This window comes from Scardinius erythrophthalmus (assembly GCF_964197995.2).
Source record: "Scardinius erythrophthalmus genome assembly, chromosome: 23".
NCBI classification, from domain to species: Eukaryota; Metazoa; Chordata; class Actinopteri; order Cypriniformes; family Leuciscidae; genus Scardinius; species Scardinius erythrophthalmus.
The window spans coordinates 14125189-14141332 of NC_138243.1; the positions used below are offsets into that span (position 1 = coordinate 14125189).

Consider the following 16144-nt stretch of genomic DNA (forward strand, 5'->3'; position numbering starts at 1 on the left):
GCTGGAGAACGCAAACCTTGAAATAGGTTCCAAGGTGCAAGCCTTGAAGAAAATATATGTATGCATCTATAGGTACAGTATGCATGTTTGAATATGTGCGCAGTCGTGTAGTCTTTCTTTACAAACTTACCTCAATAAATTACTTTGTAATACAGAATTATTTCGCTTCCGAGTAACCATGTGAACCGGAAACTATTTTGACAACGTTTTATCTGTACGGAGGTAAAGGGAAGGAGAAGGGGGCCTTCACAGGGGAGTGACAAGCTGACACTTCAGGACTGCGTTGTCGTCGCGTCCAGGCGTTGTCCTTCATCAGATCTAGTGCGTGCGTGTGTGTGTGTGTGTGTGTGTGTGTGTGTGTGTGTGTGTGTGTCCAGGCGCAGGTCCTTCATCAGACTGCTTTAAACCTCGGGATAAACAGAGAGACTGATATTAGCATAGACGTCATTCTTCTTATGATGTAACGAGTATATTAGGATTTATATCTAATATGCACTAATATACAGCCTAACATTGAATTATAGAAGTTTATAATGTGTTATGTGCATGCTAGGTCCCGGACAATGTTAGGACAATTATATATGATAACAATATTATATTTAAACACACACACACACACACATATATCCAATAAAATGTAAATCTCTATAGTACGGTGACGCATTGCTGCCACATACATATTATTTTTCCCCTCAATTATGTCGTAATAACGAGATCTTATGTCGTTTTAACGACATCTTTTCTCGTAATAACGAGATCTTATGTCGTTAAAACGACATCTTTTTTTGCCCTTATAAGGGCATGTGTTATCATGTACAAAATATGCCTTTATCCACATAAAATTGACAGCCTATCCCGCCTTTATCACACGTTCAAAAAGCTTAAGCAAATAGTAGTAGCCCCTAATCATGCAAAATTAATCAATGAGGCTCTTTTTGAAAATATATTTTAAATAGGCCTGTAAGTTTTTTTTTATATAATATATTATATATAAGATTTATTTTTGTTAATAGGCTATATCTTCATTCATTACCGAGAGATATAATTAAACAAAAAGTAGTCAAAACACATCTAAAAGAAAATTTTACAACATTGTGTTCTTATTTTGCTTAATTAACGAAATGTCAATCTTCGCCTCTATAACAGAAGATACAATACAATACAAAAATCTTCAAGATACAGCCTACAATCTTCACATGTATAACGGATTGTCACCTTATAAACAGTCCTTTGTGTGGTGGAATAAGTAATGCTATATAGAAATATATGGTTAGTATCTTGATTTAAATTTTATTTTATTATTTCATTAGTTCATTAATTATGCTAACTCAGCTAATTAAATGTGACGAGCTGGACACTAATTACTAATGAAATAATGTCAAATATTAAATGTAGGCTATTGATTAGAGTTGCCATACACTAAAGGATTTTTCTAGTCATTAATTTAAGCAATTAGGACTAACGTTTATATTCAATCCTAGGTGCATGTAGGCTATAGCCTATATTCCGCGCTCAAGCGCATGCATAAAACTTGCCGCAAAGCACCAGCAAAAGTAGGCTAATGATATAATAAATGTATCTGAAAAAAATAACGAAGCATTTTAATTGTTTATTAATTAACTAGTCTTTTCTAAATCAGTGTAGGCTGCCTGCATACATATCTCCATACATCTCGGCTGTAATGTAGCCTAGATGCGCCTTTATTACGGACAGGATTAATCAGATAGTAGCTACCGTATTTGCTTTCGATTGGATTTTTTTTTTCGTTGGTGGACATTTTTTTTATTAACTTTATAGTTATATTTCTCATGTCTGTGAGGCTTGTCTATACACTGTTTGTCAGTTAATTTTTGAGGCGCGCTCCAATTCACAGAGATCATGAAAGCGCGCCCTGTTCGTTTTATTTTGTTTTACAAAGGCATACCGTTTTCTTGTTGTTGTGAGTTTATACAAATAAAAGTAGTTGCGACTGATGTATTATTATGTTCTGTATGACCAGAAATTATGGAGTATTTTAAGTTGTTTCCACTGTTGATAGGAAAATGCGAGTGATGGCACCGGCGCCTTCATCCATGTCATAGTGCGCGCTCCACACTCCGCACAAACACTTGGATATGCGCTTCATAATAGCAAACATTTATCTAGGTTAACGTTAGAGCGAGCGGTCATGCCAGACAGATAATCCTCATCATGTTTAACTAATCAAATTCTGTTGCATTTTATTGCGCCAGTTTGAAAAGGGCGGCTGAAACACTTAGCCTATAAACGCCCAACGCTGGTGTTTTTCTTTAAACAAATTCGTTTAGACTTTAAAATAAATATTGTTTATGGGCTAATTAATGCCACAATAATTTGTTTATTTTATTGGCTAATTGTATTTTTCATTTTTGTTTTGCATTGAATACCATTGAATATTTTCATTGAATGCATTGAATATTCGCTGTGTGTGCACGCAATACCACCCTCCCATAGAAAGACACGTTAAGAGCCACCTATTTTCTTTATAATAAAGGGAAGGAAAACGCTTAATGTATAATTAAATGCATTGCGTTCATATTCTTTATAACTGACGCGTTTTCTTTATTATTATAAGGGTGTATTATTCCATTTAAAAAGGACTGTTTATAAGGTGACAATCCGTTATACATCTTGAAGATTTTTGTATTTTATTGTATCTTCTTATAAAGACGAAGATTGACATTTCGTTAATTAAACAAAATAAGAACACAATGTTGTAAAAAATAAACAACTCAGGCTATGTTCTGTTAGATATGTGTTTTGAATACTTTTTGTTTAATTATATCTCTAGGTAATGAAGATATAGCCTATTAACAAAAATAAATCTTATTAGGCCTATATAATATATCATATTAAAAAAAACTTAGCCTATATAAAATATATTTTTAAAAAGGGCCTCATTGATTAATTTTGCATGATTGGGGGCTACTACTATTTGCTTAAGCTTTTTGAATGTGTGATATAGGCGCGATAGGCTTTCAACTGTATGTGGATAAAGGCATATTTTGTACATGATAACACATGTCCTTATAAGGGCAAAAAAATATGTCGTTTTAACGACATAAGATCTCGTTATTACGAGAAAAAGATGTCGTTAAAACGACATAAGATCTCGTTATTACGAGAAGATGTCGTTAAAACGACATAAGATCTCGTTATTACGAGAAGATGTCGTTAAAACGACATAAGATCTCGTTATTACGAGAAAAGATGTCGTTAAAACGACATAAGATATCGTTTTTACGACATAATTGGGGGGAAAAAATAAAATGTATGTGGCAGCAATGCGTCACCGTACTACAGAACCACAGTCACAGGATTATGAATGTTTCAGAACAGACAACAATAAATCCTCACAGAGTCACAGTGATCTAGCTCTTGGTCATAAATAGGTTACACGATAAAACATTATCTTCCTCGATGAATTAGAGAAGAAATCGTCACCAAAATGATTAATATTTAAAAGCTTGTATGGAGCCATACACATACAATTATTATATTACATGCATATCCCATGTGCTTAAAGCCATGACTTAAATAGCAATAGATTTATGCTTTGGCCTCATAACCTGGAAACAGGACAAACAATGTTCCCGCCCTGCTTTACAAATCCCAATCAAATTTGAAGCAAGCACTCCCTCTCCCCTTTTCTCTCACAGCTCACTTTCTATGGCTGTTCTACACTGACATAATTCCCCTACTGACACACTTTCACGCAAAACTCCCCCACTGTATTTCTCTGATGGTCTCTTCCACATGACATCGGCACTTTCTTACAGTATAGGTCCTATACCCCATCTAGTGGGCATATTCCCCAGATTCAAGAATGAGGCTCCACGTGAAGCGCAAATACACTGAAAAAAATTTGTTGCCTTAAATTTAAGTACAATCAACTTGGATGTTTAATTCATTTCAACTTAAATCACATTAAACGGAGTTTTAAAAAAATGATTAAACCTTTTAAACGTATAAATAAGTTGAAAATAGCCTATATCTTACAATTAAGATAATTTAATTGTGTTTCAAGTCGAGGAATCTAGCCTTAAGTAAAAGTAAACAAAGATGAAAAAAAAAAAAAGCCCTGTTAAACAGCACCCACCATGTGTCTACTTAACTTCTGAAAGGAGGGAAAATAATATCTGATATCTGAACCGGTTAGATGCTTTAAACCTGACTGATTCCTTTTTAACTTCAAGCAACAAGAGCACCATCTGGCTAAAATCGTGAACATCTTCAGTTACAGTGACACAGCTCCTGGTGCAAATTTCCCCAGCAATAGCGACTACTACAGGACACACCGCATTACTACAGCTGACCTAGTAACACACATGCGCGCGCACACACACAAACACTCACACACACACTATAATAATCGCTTAAAATGCTTCACAAAACAACACTAACCTCTACTGGTCAAGACAGAAAACTACACCTAAATGGTCTATAATGTTAAACGCTTTAAAACCAACAACAACACAGGTTAGTCAACAGCACTTCTCTTTCTCCTTCTCTTTTCTGCTTTCTCAACTGGCCAGTAATGGAGGAGGAAGGAAAAACTCTGACTCATCAACCGGAAAAAAGTCCACCCCAGGATTTTCATGTATTACAAAACATCCTGAACAACGAAAAAATAAAAAACAAAGGAAACATTCTTTGGGTTAAATTATAAGCAACTTGAATTCATTATACAAAGTCAGATTGCATGCCATTTTTTGTTTATGAAAGTGTGGGAGACTAGAAGTCATAACTCTCACACAGGAATGTGGGGTACGACAGCTTGATTAGAAACAGATGTGCTCAGTCACTCAGAAAAACACTCATGGGGCTTTAGAACGCAGAGCTGGCAGAAACAACTGGACTGCAGTAGCAGAAAGGCTGTGTAGTTTGTGCGCAAAACTGTTATTAAACATACGCAAACATGCATGCATTAATTAATATCTTAATATAAAATAAGGTAGCCTCAAAGACTCACAGAAAGTATAAATGCCATTGCATCAGACAGAAAGTTGCATTTTTTTCATAGTTCATAAAAAAGTTGTTTAAAATATTTTTACTTATATTATTATTAATGCTATTAGTGTTTTAATGTGATAAACTTTCTTTCACCTGCATGAACTTGAGCATAACAGGCTTTTTATTAGAATAAATAAATAAATAGATAAACAAGTAAAACTTTGGGACCAGCAGGCTTTAAATATTTTTTTTAGTATCACTCTGTGTCACTTAGTTTGTATTTGTGTTATCTGAATGGCAATTTAAATGTGGTTTAAGTGCACATACACTTTCTATGAGAAAAATGAATATGGAAGCAAAGAGAGATAAAAAGGACATGCAGTATTACATAAAGGACATTGCAGTGTCTCAGCAGAGAAACATGAGACCCTCTTGTACTTCACGCTCAGACAAAGCTCTCATACAGAGTCCCAGATTACCAGTGTAGTCCCACATCTCCAGCAGAATAAGTGGATTAGATGCTTTCATGCTCCCCCCCCCCCCCCCCCCCTTTCCTGCTCTCTCCTCTCAGACACAATCAGTCTTTGCCAGTTTGAGTTGCAACTTGCTCTAAGAAGCTTTGAGATATGTGGTTTCTCTCTTTTGGGCCTAAGCCGATAAACTAAACAAGTAACCTTCACCTCGTACCCAAAACACTTCCATACATCCCAGTATGATTGTCCTAATCTTGCTCCCATCCTCCCACATCCCACATGGCAGTGGCCTACACTGATAAGAGGGTTTACAGTCTCTAAACAGCAGGACTCTTTTTCCAAGGTCTTTACTGAAAAACAGGAGACACAAGACAAACACACACCTTTATCAGCCACAGACATACTATGATGTTGGAGTGCCCCCAACTGTCCTTACAATAAAACTGCATAAGGAATGAAAGAGCAGATTGTGGTGTACTCTCAGATATACAGAGTCCCGTTTTTAAAACTATTTATTTCAAGCCAAACAATGCTATTAGTCATATAAAAGGCCACATTTTTACACAGTAAAATGTTTTACACAGAACATACGATAATGAACAAAATCACATACTGGCCTAAACCTCTTCTAACACAGCTGGGCGCAACATTGTGAATGCAAATACTGTCTTTTATTTGCAAATTTGCAAAATATGTGACCCTGAATGCAAACACTTATTCGAAGCCTGATGGATAACAAATGGAGGCTGATTTACATGAGACCAAAATGGTTAGGTTTTGTTTAGTCCAACTCACAACACTAGATGTAAGTACTAGCCACATCCATATTTTGAATATTTTTTAAAGGTATAGTTCACAAAAAAGTTCACATTTCCCAAAATATCTCCTTTGTATTCCACAGAAGAAAAACTAAGTCATACAGTTTTGGAACAGCATTGGGAGGAAATGATTTTTCCTTCCTCTTCACGATGATGAACTATCTATTTAAGACATGTGGCGAGGCCTACACATGGATTGTTTACCAAAAGTAAAACGCTACTTTGCATAAGAGCACAAAAGACCAGCACTTTTTATTCTATTCCAGTAGTTTCCTTTAGACAATTCACCCACACTCACCCAGACACAATCTGACAGCTGTTCCAGGAATAACCTGACACTACAGGGGTCAAACAAGCAGCTGCATCCATTGACATTCTTACTAAGGGGGACCCCACCACTCTATCTGAGAGAGAGAGAGAGAGAGAGAGAGAGAGAGAGAGAGAGAGAGAGAGAGAGAGAGAGAGAGAGAGAGAGAGAGAGAGAGAGAGAGAGAGAGAGAGAGAGAGAGAGAGAGAGAGAGAGAGAGAGAGAGAGAGAGAGAGAGAGAGAGAATGAATGGGAGACCACTGGAATGCATGTCCTGTGAGGAACAAGACAGCAATTATTTTTAAAAATAAAATGTAATGCTTATGATTATCATGCTCTGTAATCTCTCTATGGACAGAATGAGGTCATAGGCAATGGGTTTTCTCTCTCTTTTACCCACATAAATATATATATATATATATATATATATATATATATATATATATATATATATATATATATATATATATATATATATATATATATATATAAAAGAAAAAGAGACTTTGCATATAAAATTATTTTTGAGGGATTGTGTGACACTGTAAACTGGAGTAAAAAATCAGTTTTGCCATCACAGAAATAAATTAGGCTACATTTAAAAAAATAAAAATCAAATATAAATCAGTTATTTTAAATTGTAATAATATTTCACAATATTACTGTTTACTGTACTGTTTTTGATTAAACAAAGGCAGCCTTGGTGAGCATAAGAGACTTCTTTCAAAAATCTTTCCGACCCTAAACTTTTAATAATATTATCATTGTTATGATGTTTATTTTTTTCGTTTCAAGAAAATCAGACGTGGTAGTCTTTTTTTTATTATTGTTATTTTTTTAGACATAACAGAAAGTGAGAGATACATGGGCTCTTTTTCTGTTTTTGATACACACACACAAAACAGTTGAAAGAGAGAATGAGACAGATGGTTGAATTTACTAATCCACAACTGCTACAAAGTGCCTTGGTAGTCAACATGTCTGTCCTTTTTAGAGCCCACCTTAAACCTCCCTTCTTTCATTCTTCCAAGCCAAATATGTGTCAGTGTTCCTGTTGGTGAGTGACTAAGCATGATTCAAATAGGGGGAGGGGTTGGACAGAATAATGAAAGATTTAGAATAAAATATCTCTCACTTGATGCAAGTACTGTGGTATATTATTAACATGGAGGATAAGAGTTTTAAGTTATAAAACATCTGTGGAATGGGGGGGGGGGGGGGGGCAAACAGAACCTCATCCATAGCTCAATAGCTCCCCCTACTGACTGCTAAAAAGGTGGAGGGAAAGACAAACAGAAGAAAAATCCCAAACTAATTGAATTTCAACACTCAGTGGTATAAACTAGAACCACATGATATTTCCAGACATCAGCAGACTCTATAATAATCATCACATGTACACTCAAAACAAGAAAAGAATGCAAAGCAGTGTATGTGCACAAAAGCTTTGCTCACGGGACAGTTTTTCACTTTTGTCTTTCTCAAGGACACGTAACAGCAGATAATATGGTCGTTCCATTTGTATGATGACACGAAAGTGCCACATTTTCTTGTCACATTCACTTCTGTGTTTTCATCCACACAGAGTTAATGTGTAACATTATTAGTTCTGTCTCTGCTCAAGTTTCTCTCTGACTCTTTTCTTCCCTTAAAAGGTATTGAGCAGTGGACTTACTCTGAATGCCAGAAGTGAGGGAGTGGGACTGACCTAGAATTTCAACATAATGTGAAGAAAACCTGATCCATCTTGTGTTAACTCCCCAATAACCAAACTTTCTCTCTTTAATAAATAAATAAAAGAAGATAGATAGATAGATAGATAGATAGATAGATAGATAGATAGATAGATAGATAGATAGATAGATAGATAGATAGATAGATAGATAGATAGATAGATAGATAGATAGATAGATATATATTATCATTTGTCATGTTGTTCTGTCGTTGTTGTGGTTAGAAAAACCTCTGTTTTCCATGAGTCAAAAGTGTTTGCATTGTGTCTCTTTAAACCGCAAACAATACCTTTACGCTTGGCGCGAGAACAGCATGCGTGTTTATTCTCTTTTGCCTCAAAGTTGCTTGTTTCCCGGGAGATTGAATAAAGGGGAAAAGGAGGGAGGGGGGCGATGGATGAATGGGATCCGTTCATCCTGTTAGCTGCAGAAAAGCAGGAAGAGAATAAACTCGGGGCTGGCAGCTGGAGCGCAGGAAATGTCGGGCCTGTGGCAGATGGTCGGGTGGGCCTGGAGAAGGGGGAGGAAATGGGAGGATGTCTGACGGGAAGCGGGAGGGTCTAACCAGGGAAGATCCGCCCAGGAGGAGGGGTTTCAGAGTGGCTCACTTGCGCACATCTGCTGTTTGAGTTGTGTAACTACAAGTGGATATTTTATTTTAAATAGAATTTTTATTTTTTTGTGTTAAAAACAGCGCAAAAATATAAATTAAGCTAATGAAATATTCGCACAAAAAATGCAACCCCGTCTGACACATGTATTTATTTATTACAATATATTTTTGTTCCATTCCTATATAAAATCTTTCAATAATAACTACTAGCCTTACCAAATGACTTTGCTCTTTATATCGATACAACTTTGATATGATCTCATTATTCTTCTTCTCCTCCTAATAATAATAATAATAATAATAAATACAATTATTGTATTATGTTTCATTCACCTAACAACATGAAGAATATTTTAAACCCAAAATCTTTAAAACATGGTACTAAAGTCTGTAACATTACAATTACAAATATCAAGCAGAAAGTTTTCCAAACTTTTCACAATATTAGATAGCCATACTGAATATGGAGTATGCGATAATTTTCCTGGAAAAGTCCTGGAAACAAATTTGGGTTACACTTTATTTTAAGGTGTCATTGTTACAGTGTAATTATATATTTAAGTACTTAGTGATATTAAGCAAATACATGTACTTGCTATAGGGTTAGGGTAGGACTAGGGTTTGGTTGAGGGTTAGTTGCATATAGTTATGCATAATTTACTGTTATTACTATAGTAAGTGTAACATATGTAACAAGGACACTGTAAAATAAAGTGTTACCCAAATTTGTGCACTTTTAGATGCCACCCTAATATGCTGTCAATTTTTTTTTTCTATAACTTAAATGTTTGTTTCTGTAATTATTTACATATATAATCACATCTGTGAAACCAAATATTTTTTTATAAAAAAAAGGGCATTGCTACTTTGTGATTTAACAGAAGGTTAAAGCTTCAATAATATATGCCAGTTTTCTTTTTAAGTTTATTTATTTCAACTATAAATGCTATTGTTTGTACAGTTTTTTTTTTTTTTACATTTTCAATCCCTCCCCACCCAACCCAGAACAACCTTAGATGATGTTAATTAATCAATAATAGTACAAAATATGATAATAATAATAATAATAATAATAATAATAATAATAATAATAATAATAGATACAATATTAAAATAAAATAACAAAGATATAAAAATATGCAACAGTTAAACAATGGTGATGTTTATATTAACAAAAATAAAAAATTTTGCACAATAATGTGTAATTGGCTGATAAAATGGGACACATAATGAAGAAACATAAAGAGTATTTTGCTGCAGTCCAGTCCTGGCAACACTCGGTGCATTTTAAAGAGCTGTGCTTGAGTCTCACGGGCATCAGGCAGGCAAAAAAGTGCACTTGACTGCAGCACTATGATGACACTGGCACAGCATTAGGCAAACTCTTTTTATTTACATTTGACAGAACTGAAAACAGCCAAACAGGCAAGGGTGGCCTAGAGCTATTCCCATTTTCATGAAATGGCCTGCAACTAAAACCTCTCTGCAGACTTGTTTTAATGACTTTGGAGCTTAAAGGGATAGTTCACCCAAAAATGAAAATGATATCATCAATTGCTCATTAGCTCAAACATGAAGCGTAACACGAGAATGAACCTCATTGGTTCTTGCTGAAGCTCAAACGTGTTGCGTAAAATGAGAATAAACCTAATTTGTTCTTGCATGTTAAGCGAACATGCTTGCGCTTCCATTTACCACAACTGAACGGATGTGAGTTGATGAATGTTTGTATGTGAATAAAAGACTAAATTCAATCTGTTTATCATATAAAGTGAGTGTGTCTCTTCAGAAACTAAACCGCTCAATTCATATGGATTAGTTTAATGATCTATATTTATCAACAATTTGAAGCTTCAAAGTGGTAGTTGCATAGCTGTCAATGGAAAGATATAACAGATTTGATTAAAAATATAATTTGTGTTACGAAGATGAACGAAAGTCTTAAGAATTTTGGAACGACATGAGGGTGAGTAAAAATGACAGAATTTTATTTTTTGGGTGAACTGTCCCTTTAATCTTACTGAGGTACTTTAACCCTGAAATATAAATGGAAATGTTGTTCTTTCTTTCTTTCTTTCTTAAAAGTATTTATTTCACATGAAGTGTATATCTAAAGGTTTTAAATTATTATTTTATATTAAGATATTTTAATATAATCTAAAATATAACAATAATATTATATTTAAAAATATAGTTTGCATTAAGGCATCTACATTCCAAGTCAATAGCAAGTTGTCATTTAACCCAATTCATTTTCATAAAAAATACAATTGTGTTGAATCCCTACATGTGTGTAGTAACACAAGTGTAAATCAAACAAATAATATCCATAAGTAAATACAAGATAAGTGTTAAGAGCATCTGATACATCATCTTCTGCCAATCCCAAGCTCCCAAGAGTGACAGACTGACTATCATTTGTAGTAAAAGGGCGACATCTAGTGACATTAAACCAGATTGTTTCTGCTCACTGCAGGGTCGTTTTACAGTTTTTCTTAATTGCTAAAACACAATTTCTGAAACCTTGCTCCATTTTCTGAAAACATTAAACACAAAACCTCATCTTCAAGCACTATTCACAATACCTCTGACTCCTCTTTCAAAATGAAACTTTCGCCTCAAAACAGTTTTACCTGTGTTCAAAATCAAACACTGCTCTCAAATCATAAACAAAGTGATCAAAATGATATACACTATCAAGCAGTCAGTAAACAATACACCAAAAAAACATAGTTCTCGAAAGATATCTATGGACTGCTATTTTGTTTGTAGACTTACCCGTGCCACCTTACTGTACCATCAAAAGGTTTAGGGAGAAGTACATTTTTAATCTCAAAACAAATTTCATATCTTTCTGTCATTGTCTTTTGATGAACGAAAACATGTTCTATCACATCTATCATAGTAGAAAATTGATCAGAAATTACTACCCTGTTTTGCTCTTTGCAAAATGTATTTGTACTTCCTCCTCCTTGTACCCCTATTTTTACAGTACTGTACCCTGCATCTCACAAACTTGTCCTTTGTCTCTGTGATACTGTAATTCTTGTTCTTTGTTGATATTACAGTTTTTCTCAATTGTTTACACAAATACTGGTACTTGAGACACAATGACCACAACATGTAACTCATTCACCAACCCCCTGAACCAATTCTGCTAAACTACAAGCACAATTCCTGCTTTACACTCAAATTGCAGCTCTAAAACACACCTTTTTCAAAACACTACACACAATTCTCTGCTTTTGGCACAATTTTGAAAGAAAATCTCTTGTTTTCACAAGGAACACACTGCCATTCAAATATGCACACTGACTCTTCACATGGGCAAACACCCGTCAGGGCCGTCACACAGTTTTACAATTAGCAATCAGAGCTTTAGCATAAAAGGGCAACAGGTGAGCTCTTCAATGGAGCAATGGATGCCAACATGGGGGGGGGGGTATTTTTTTTTACTGTAACTGTATACAGTCAATTCTTCTGTTGTTTTGTATGTAGACCACTGTATGTACAACTTTGTGGTTGGGATGTGCACTGTGTACATTGTTTTTGTGGGAAAAATAAAATATATTTGTTACCGTGTATTTGTGTGTTTTGTGAGTATAAAAACAATATTCTCAAATATTTTACAACACACTTATGTATGTACTGTCTGTAGTAAGTGTAACACTGAACAAAAAAAAGGCCTAAGTCATTATGATGAACGGAGAAGAAGTGATTTCCATTCATCATAGTGTTTTACATTGAGCACATCAGTGTTCAACTGGTTCTTATAAATGTTTATTTATATGATGGTTTGTGTGTGTCATTTGAAAACAAAATACCATTTTGAGAAGAAATAACATTGTTTTGAATGTAAAGTTTCATTTTGCAGGAGAATTGAGGGGTTTTGCCCATTGTGTGTGTCTTTTTTGATTTGTGTGTAGAGGCATGCAATGTGTGTAAACAATCGAGAAAAACTGTAACCTGAAACCAGTCAAAATCTATTGACCAGTCAGTATTGTTAACAAATGGAAAGCACAATGTTCAGGGCCATACAAGTAAACATGTGATCAGTGTGCTTCTTCTTGTCTTTGGGCATCATTTGAAACAGGTTAAATCAAGTTTGAGTGGTTGTGTTCAAACAATGACATGTGTTCTCTATTTGTATTTGATCGTTGCCACTTGTGTTTACCAGTATGGATGACGTGTGCATTAAAGTGCAGAATGTGTTTTGAGAATGAGAATGTGTTTAGGGTATTGACAACAAACTGCACAGTTAGCTAAATAAGTTCAGGCAACTGAGAACTTTGTTCAGCCAATGGGTTTTAGTGTTTTAGCAATTGAGAAAAACTGTAATTTTATTTTCATTTTATAATGACTGTGATTCATTTCTAAATCTCTGCTTCTTAAGTTACACTATATCATTGTTTTACTTAAAATAATTTCATAAGTTATTTGAATTTATCCAGACAGAATCTCAAGAAACAAACAGAACTTCTAGACTTACAAATTCTGTATTTGTATATACACAGATGAGAAACGTGTGTCAATAATGAATAGTAATGATTAACATTCAGAAAGCAAAAAAAGAAAAAAAGCACAAAAAAAAGAAAAATTATATATATATTTATATTTATATTTATACTGTGTGTTATTTACATAAACTTTAGAGTTTTTTGTCTCTCTGAAATTACAGTAAGTCTCGCTCTGCTGTTATGAGGTGCCAAAATTACAGCAAAACTTCTGGAAATAAATTGGGCTGTGAGAGTAATGAGCTGGAGAGGGATGTGCTTTCAATTTTACTATGCATACCTAATACATTTCAATTTTGACTTTTTTAATGAAATTTAAATAGGAAGGAAACAAAAAGGAAAAGATAAATATTATTTAGATTTTTCTTTTTGTTGATTTGGAGAAATTATTCTATATGCTTTTTAGCCGTGCAGTTACAAACTCAAAAGCCCTTTTGAGAAACAGAAACAGAACTTTACCCTTCCTGTTACTTTCTGCAATTTAATTGGATTGTGAAATATCTGCGTCAATAATAAACTGTAATGAGTAACTACCTCAAAGTCCAAAAGCTATATGTGTTATTTTCATAAACCCAAGAGTTTCTGTCTCTGACTTCCAGGATGAAGGTGAGTATTGCTCTGCTGATGCTGTGCTGTCTGTCACTCACTGATGGACAAACTAAGGTGCAAGAAGAAAACTGTAAGCCAAACATCTGGAATGAGGTGAGCGATGTAAGAGACATGGTGGTGGAGCTCAGAGTCAAGTTGGATATGGTGATGAACGACAATTCAAGTTAGTAGTGGTTGCTTTTTCTGTCACCCTTTAAATACTTATCTTTAAAATAACGGATTCAAAGCAACATTAAATAAGTCATTTAAATAAATAGACTCATACTGTTTTATAGAAATGGCAGAACAAATACTGGAGCTGAAGAAAGAGAATGCAGGTACTCAAAAGTGTATTTAGATGCCGCCCAGTTTTCAGAATGGAATAATTTAACAAAATCTGTGAAAATTACAATTAAAATTCCTTATTAAGAAGCTTGATATGTTCCGATGTGGGAGGAAAAAATAATGCAGAGCTTTATTTCACGAAGGAAATGCATCCAATGCTCCTTTAAATAATATTATTTTCAGCTAGAATTAATGATTTGAATCATTTTAGGGCTGAATGAGCGCATGAAGGTCAGTGAAACCCAGCTGGAAGAATTAAAGAGAGAAAATGCAGGTAATAAAATGTTCCTTTTTTATTTAAACAGTTAAGGTATTTACAGTCAGCATTTAATGTATAGTAAATATAACTCTGAACATGTGTTTTTAATTTGGGTTTGAAATAATTTTCTGTTCACAGAACAAACTAAAGTGGCATTTTCAGCTGACTTGGGGATCCGTGGCCATTTAGGTCCCCAGACTAATGAGATCACATTGGCATTCAACAACGTCTTAACAAATATTGGTAACAACTACAACCCAGAAACAGGTACTTTAAGCTATAGCCAATGTCTTTCCTTTTCATCAGACGCATTTTACATTTGATCTGACGGTTTTGTCAATGGCAGGTCTCTTCACGGCACCAGTTAAAGGAGTCTACTACTTCAGATTCACTATATGTGGTATTCAAATCAACAAGTCAACGGGTGCAAATTTATATAAAAATGGGAAGAATATTGTGTCAGTGGGTCAATGGCTTCATCACGATCAGCACCGATATGCATCAAATGGAGCTGTCCTGCAGCTGGAAGTGGGTGATGTAGTTTGCATGAAGCTCCTCCCAGGTTACACTATCTATGACAGTCGAGATAACCTCAGCACTTTCAGTGGATTCCTCATTTACCCAATATAGTGATTGACCACTGAACACTGACAAAACATGAATGCTTCTATTGATTTTCTGGATGTTCATTCTCTAACAAAAGACAATTCATTTATCTGTGCTCTTTCTACATTCGTTTTAAATTTTCAATTATATAACTACAATCTTCATAAATGATTGCTCTCAGAAAATTCACAATTACACTCATGCTGTATTAATCTGATACTATACCATGGAAAAGTCAGTAACAATATCAATATGATTTGTATTATTAAATAACAGTATTTTTTTTCTTTTCTTTTTTTTTACTTTAAGCATTTGTGGTTGTGAATACAGTATTACACAGTTGGAAAAACCTATAACTTGACCTTTGGCCTAACTAAAGCCATGATTGGTTGGTGTTACAGTAAGTAAAGCAATGAGTGGTTGCACATGTGATGAGTTAGTGTGAGGCACTGATGAATTATTGTGGCAATTTGATAGGTTGTGTTTGAAAAAAGGAAAATAACTTCCTGTTAGATGTTTGTATGCTACATAGAGAATTGTGTGTTGTGGTTTGGAAAAAGTGTTTTATGAAATCGAAAACTGAGTCGAAGGCCGAGGACTAGTGTATGGTTTTGCAGATTTGGTGTGTAGTTCTGGTGTTTGAGCGTCAGGTTTCAGAAATTGTGTGAGATGTAAAGATTCTGTGTGTAAGCAGTTTTTTTTAAAAAAAACTGTAATATCTGTAACCTGTAACTGTAAAATTCCATCAGTTCCTGTTTCTCATTCACATTAAAGTGTCAAACACTGTGTTGCGCTATGGAGGACAAAACCTGCAGAAATTAAAAATGAATAAATGAATAAATAAATGAATAAATATGCGAAGAAATGTTTAAAAAAAAGACTATTCATACTTTTATTTCCTTATTTATGTATAATTA

General features: G+C 34.5%; 1 protein-coding gene across 1 annotated transcript; it reads left to right on the top strand.

Moving 5' to 3' along the window:
• Positions 1-14010: 14010 nt before the first annotated feature.
• Positions 14011-16097, top strand: cbln17 (cerebellin 17). The gene is made up of 5 exons (XM_081354020.1): positions 14011-14201; positions 14314-14355; positions 14574-14636; positions 14760-14888; positions 14968-16097. Exons 1-5 carry the CDS (start codon positions 14030-14032, stop codon positions 15249-15251), a joined length of 690 nt encoding a protein of 229 aa, XP_081210146.1. The 5' UTR covers positions 14011-14029; the 3' UTR covers positions 15252-16097.
• Positions 16098-16144: the final 47 nt, after the last annotated feature.

What these genes read in the sequence shown, in the direction of transcription:
- cbln17 (XM_081354020.1), top strand. Translation starts at nt 14,030, where the DNA reads ATGAAGGTGAGTATTGCTCTGCTGATGCTGTGCTGTCTGTCACTCACT. An exon ending in GGTGATGAACGACAATTCAA is followed by an intron (nt 14,202 to 14,313) that starts GTTAGTAGTGGT and finishes ACTGTTTTATAG; the next exon opens with AAATGGCAGAACAAATACTG. An exon ending in GCTGAAGAAAGAGAATGCAG is followed by an intron (nt 14,356 to 14,573) that starts GTACTCAAAAGT and finishes GAATCATTTTAG; the next exon opens with GGCTGAATGAGCGCATGAAG.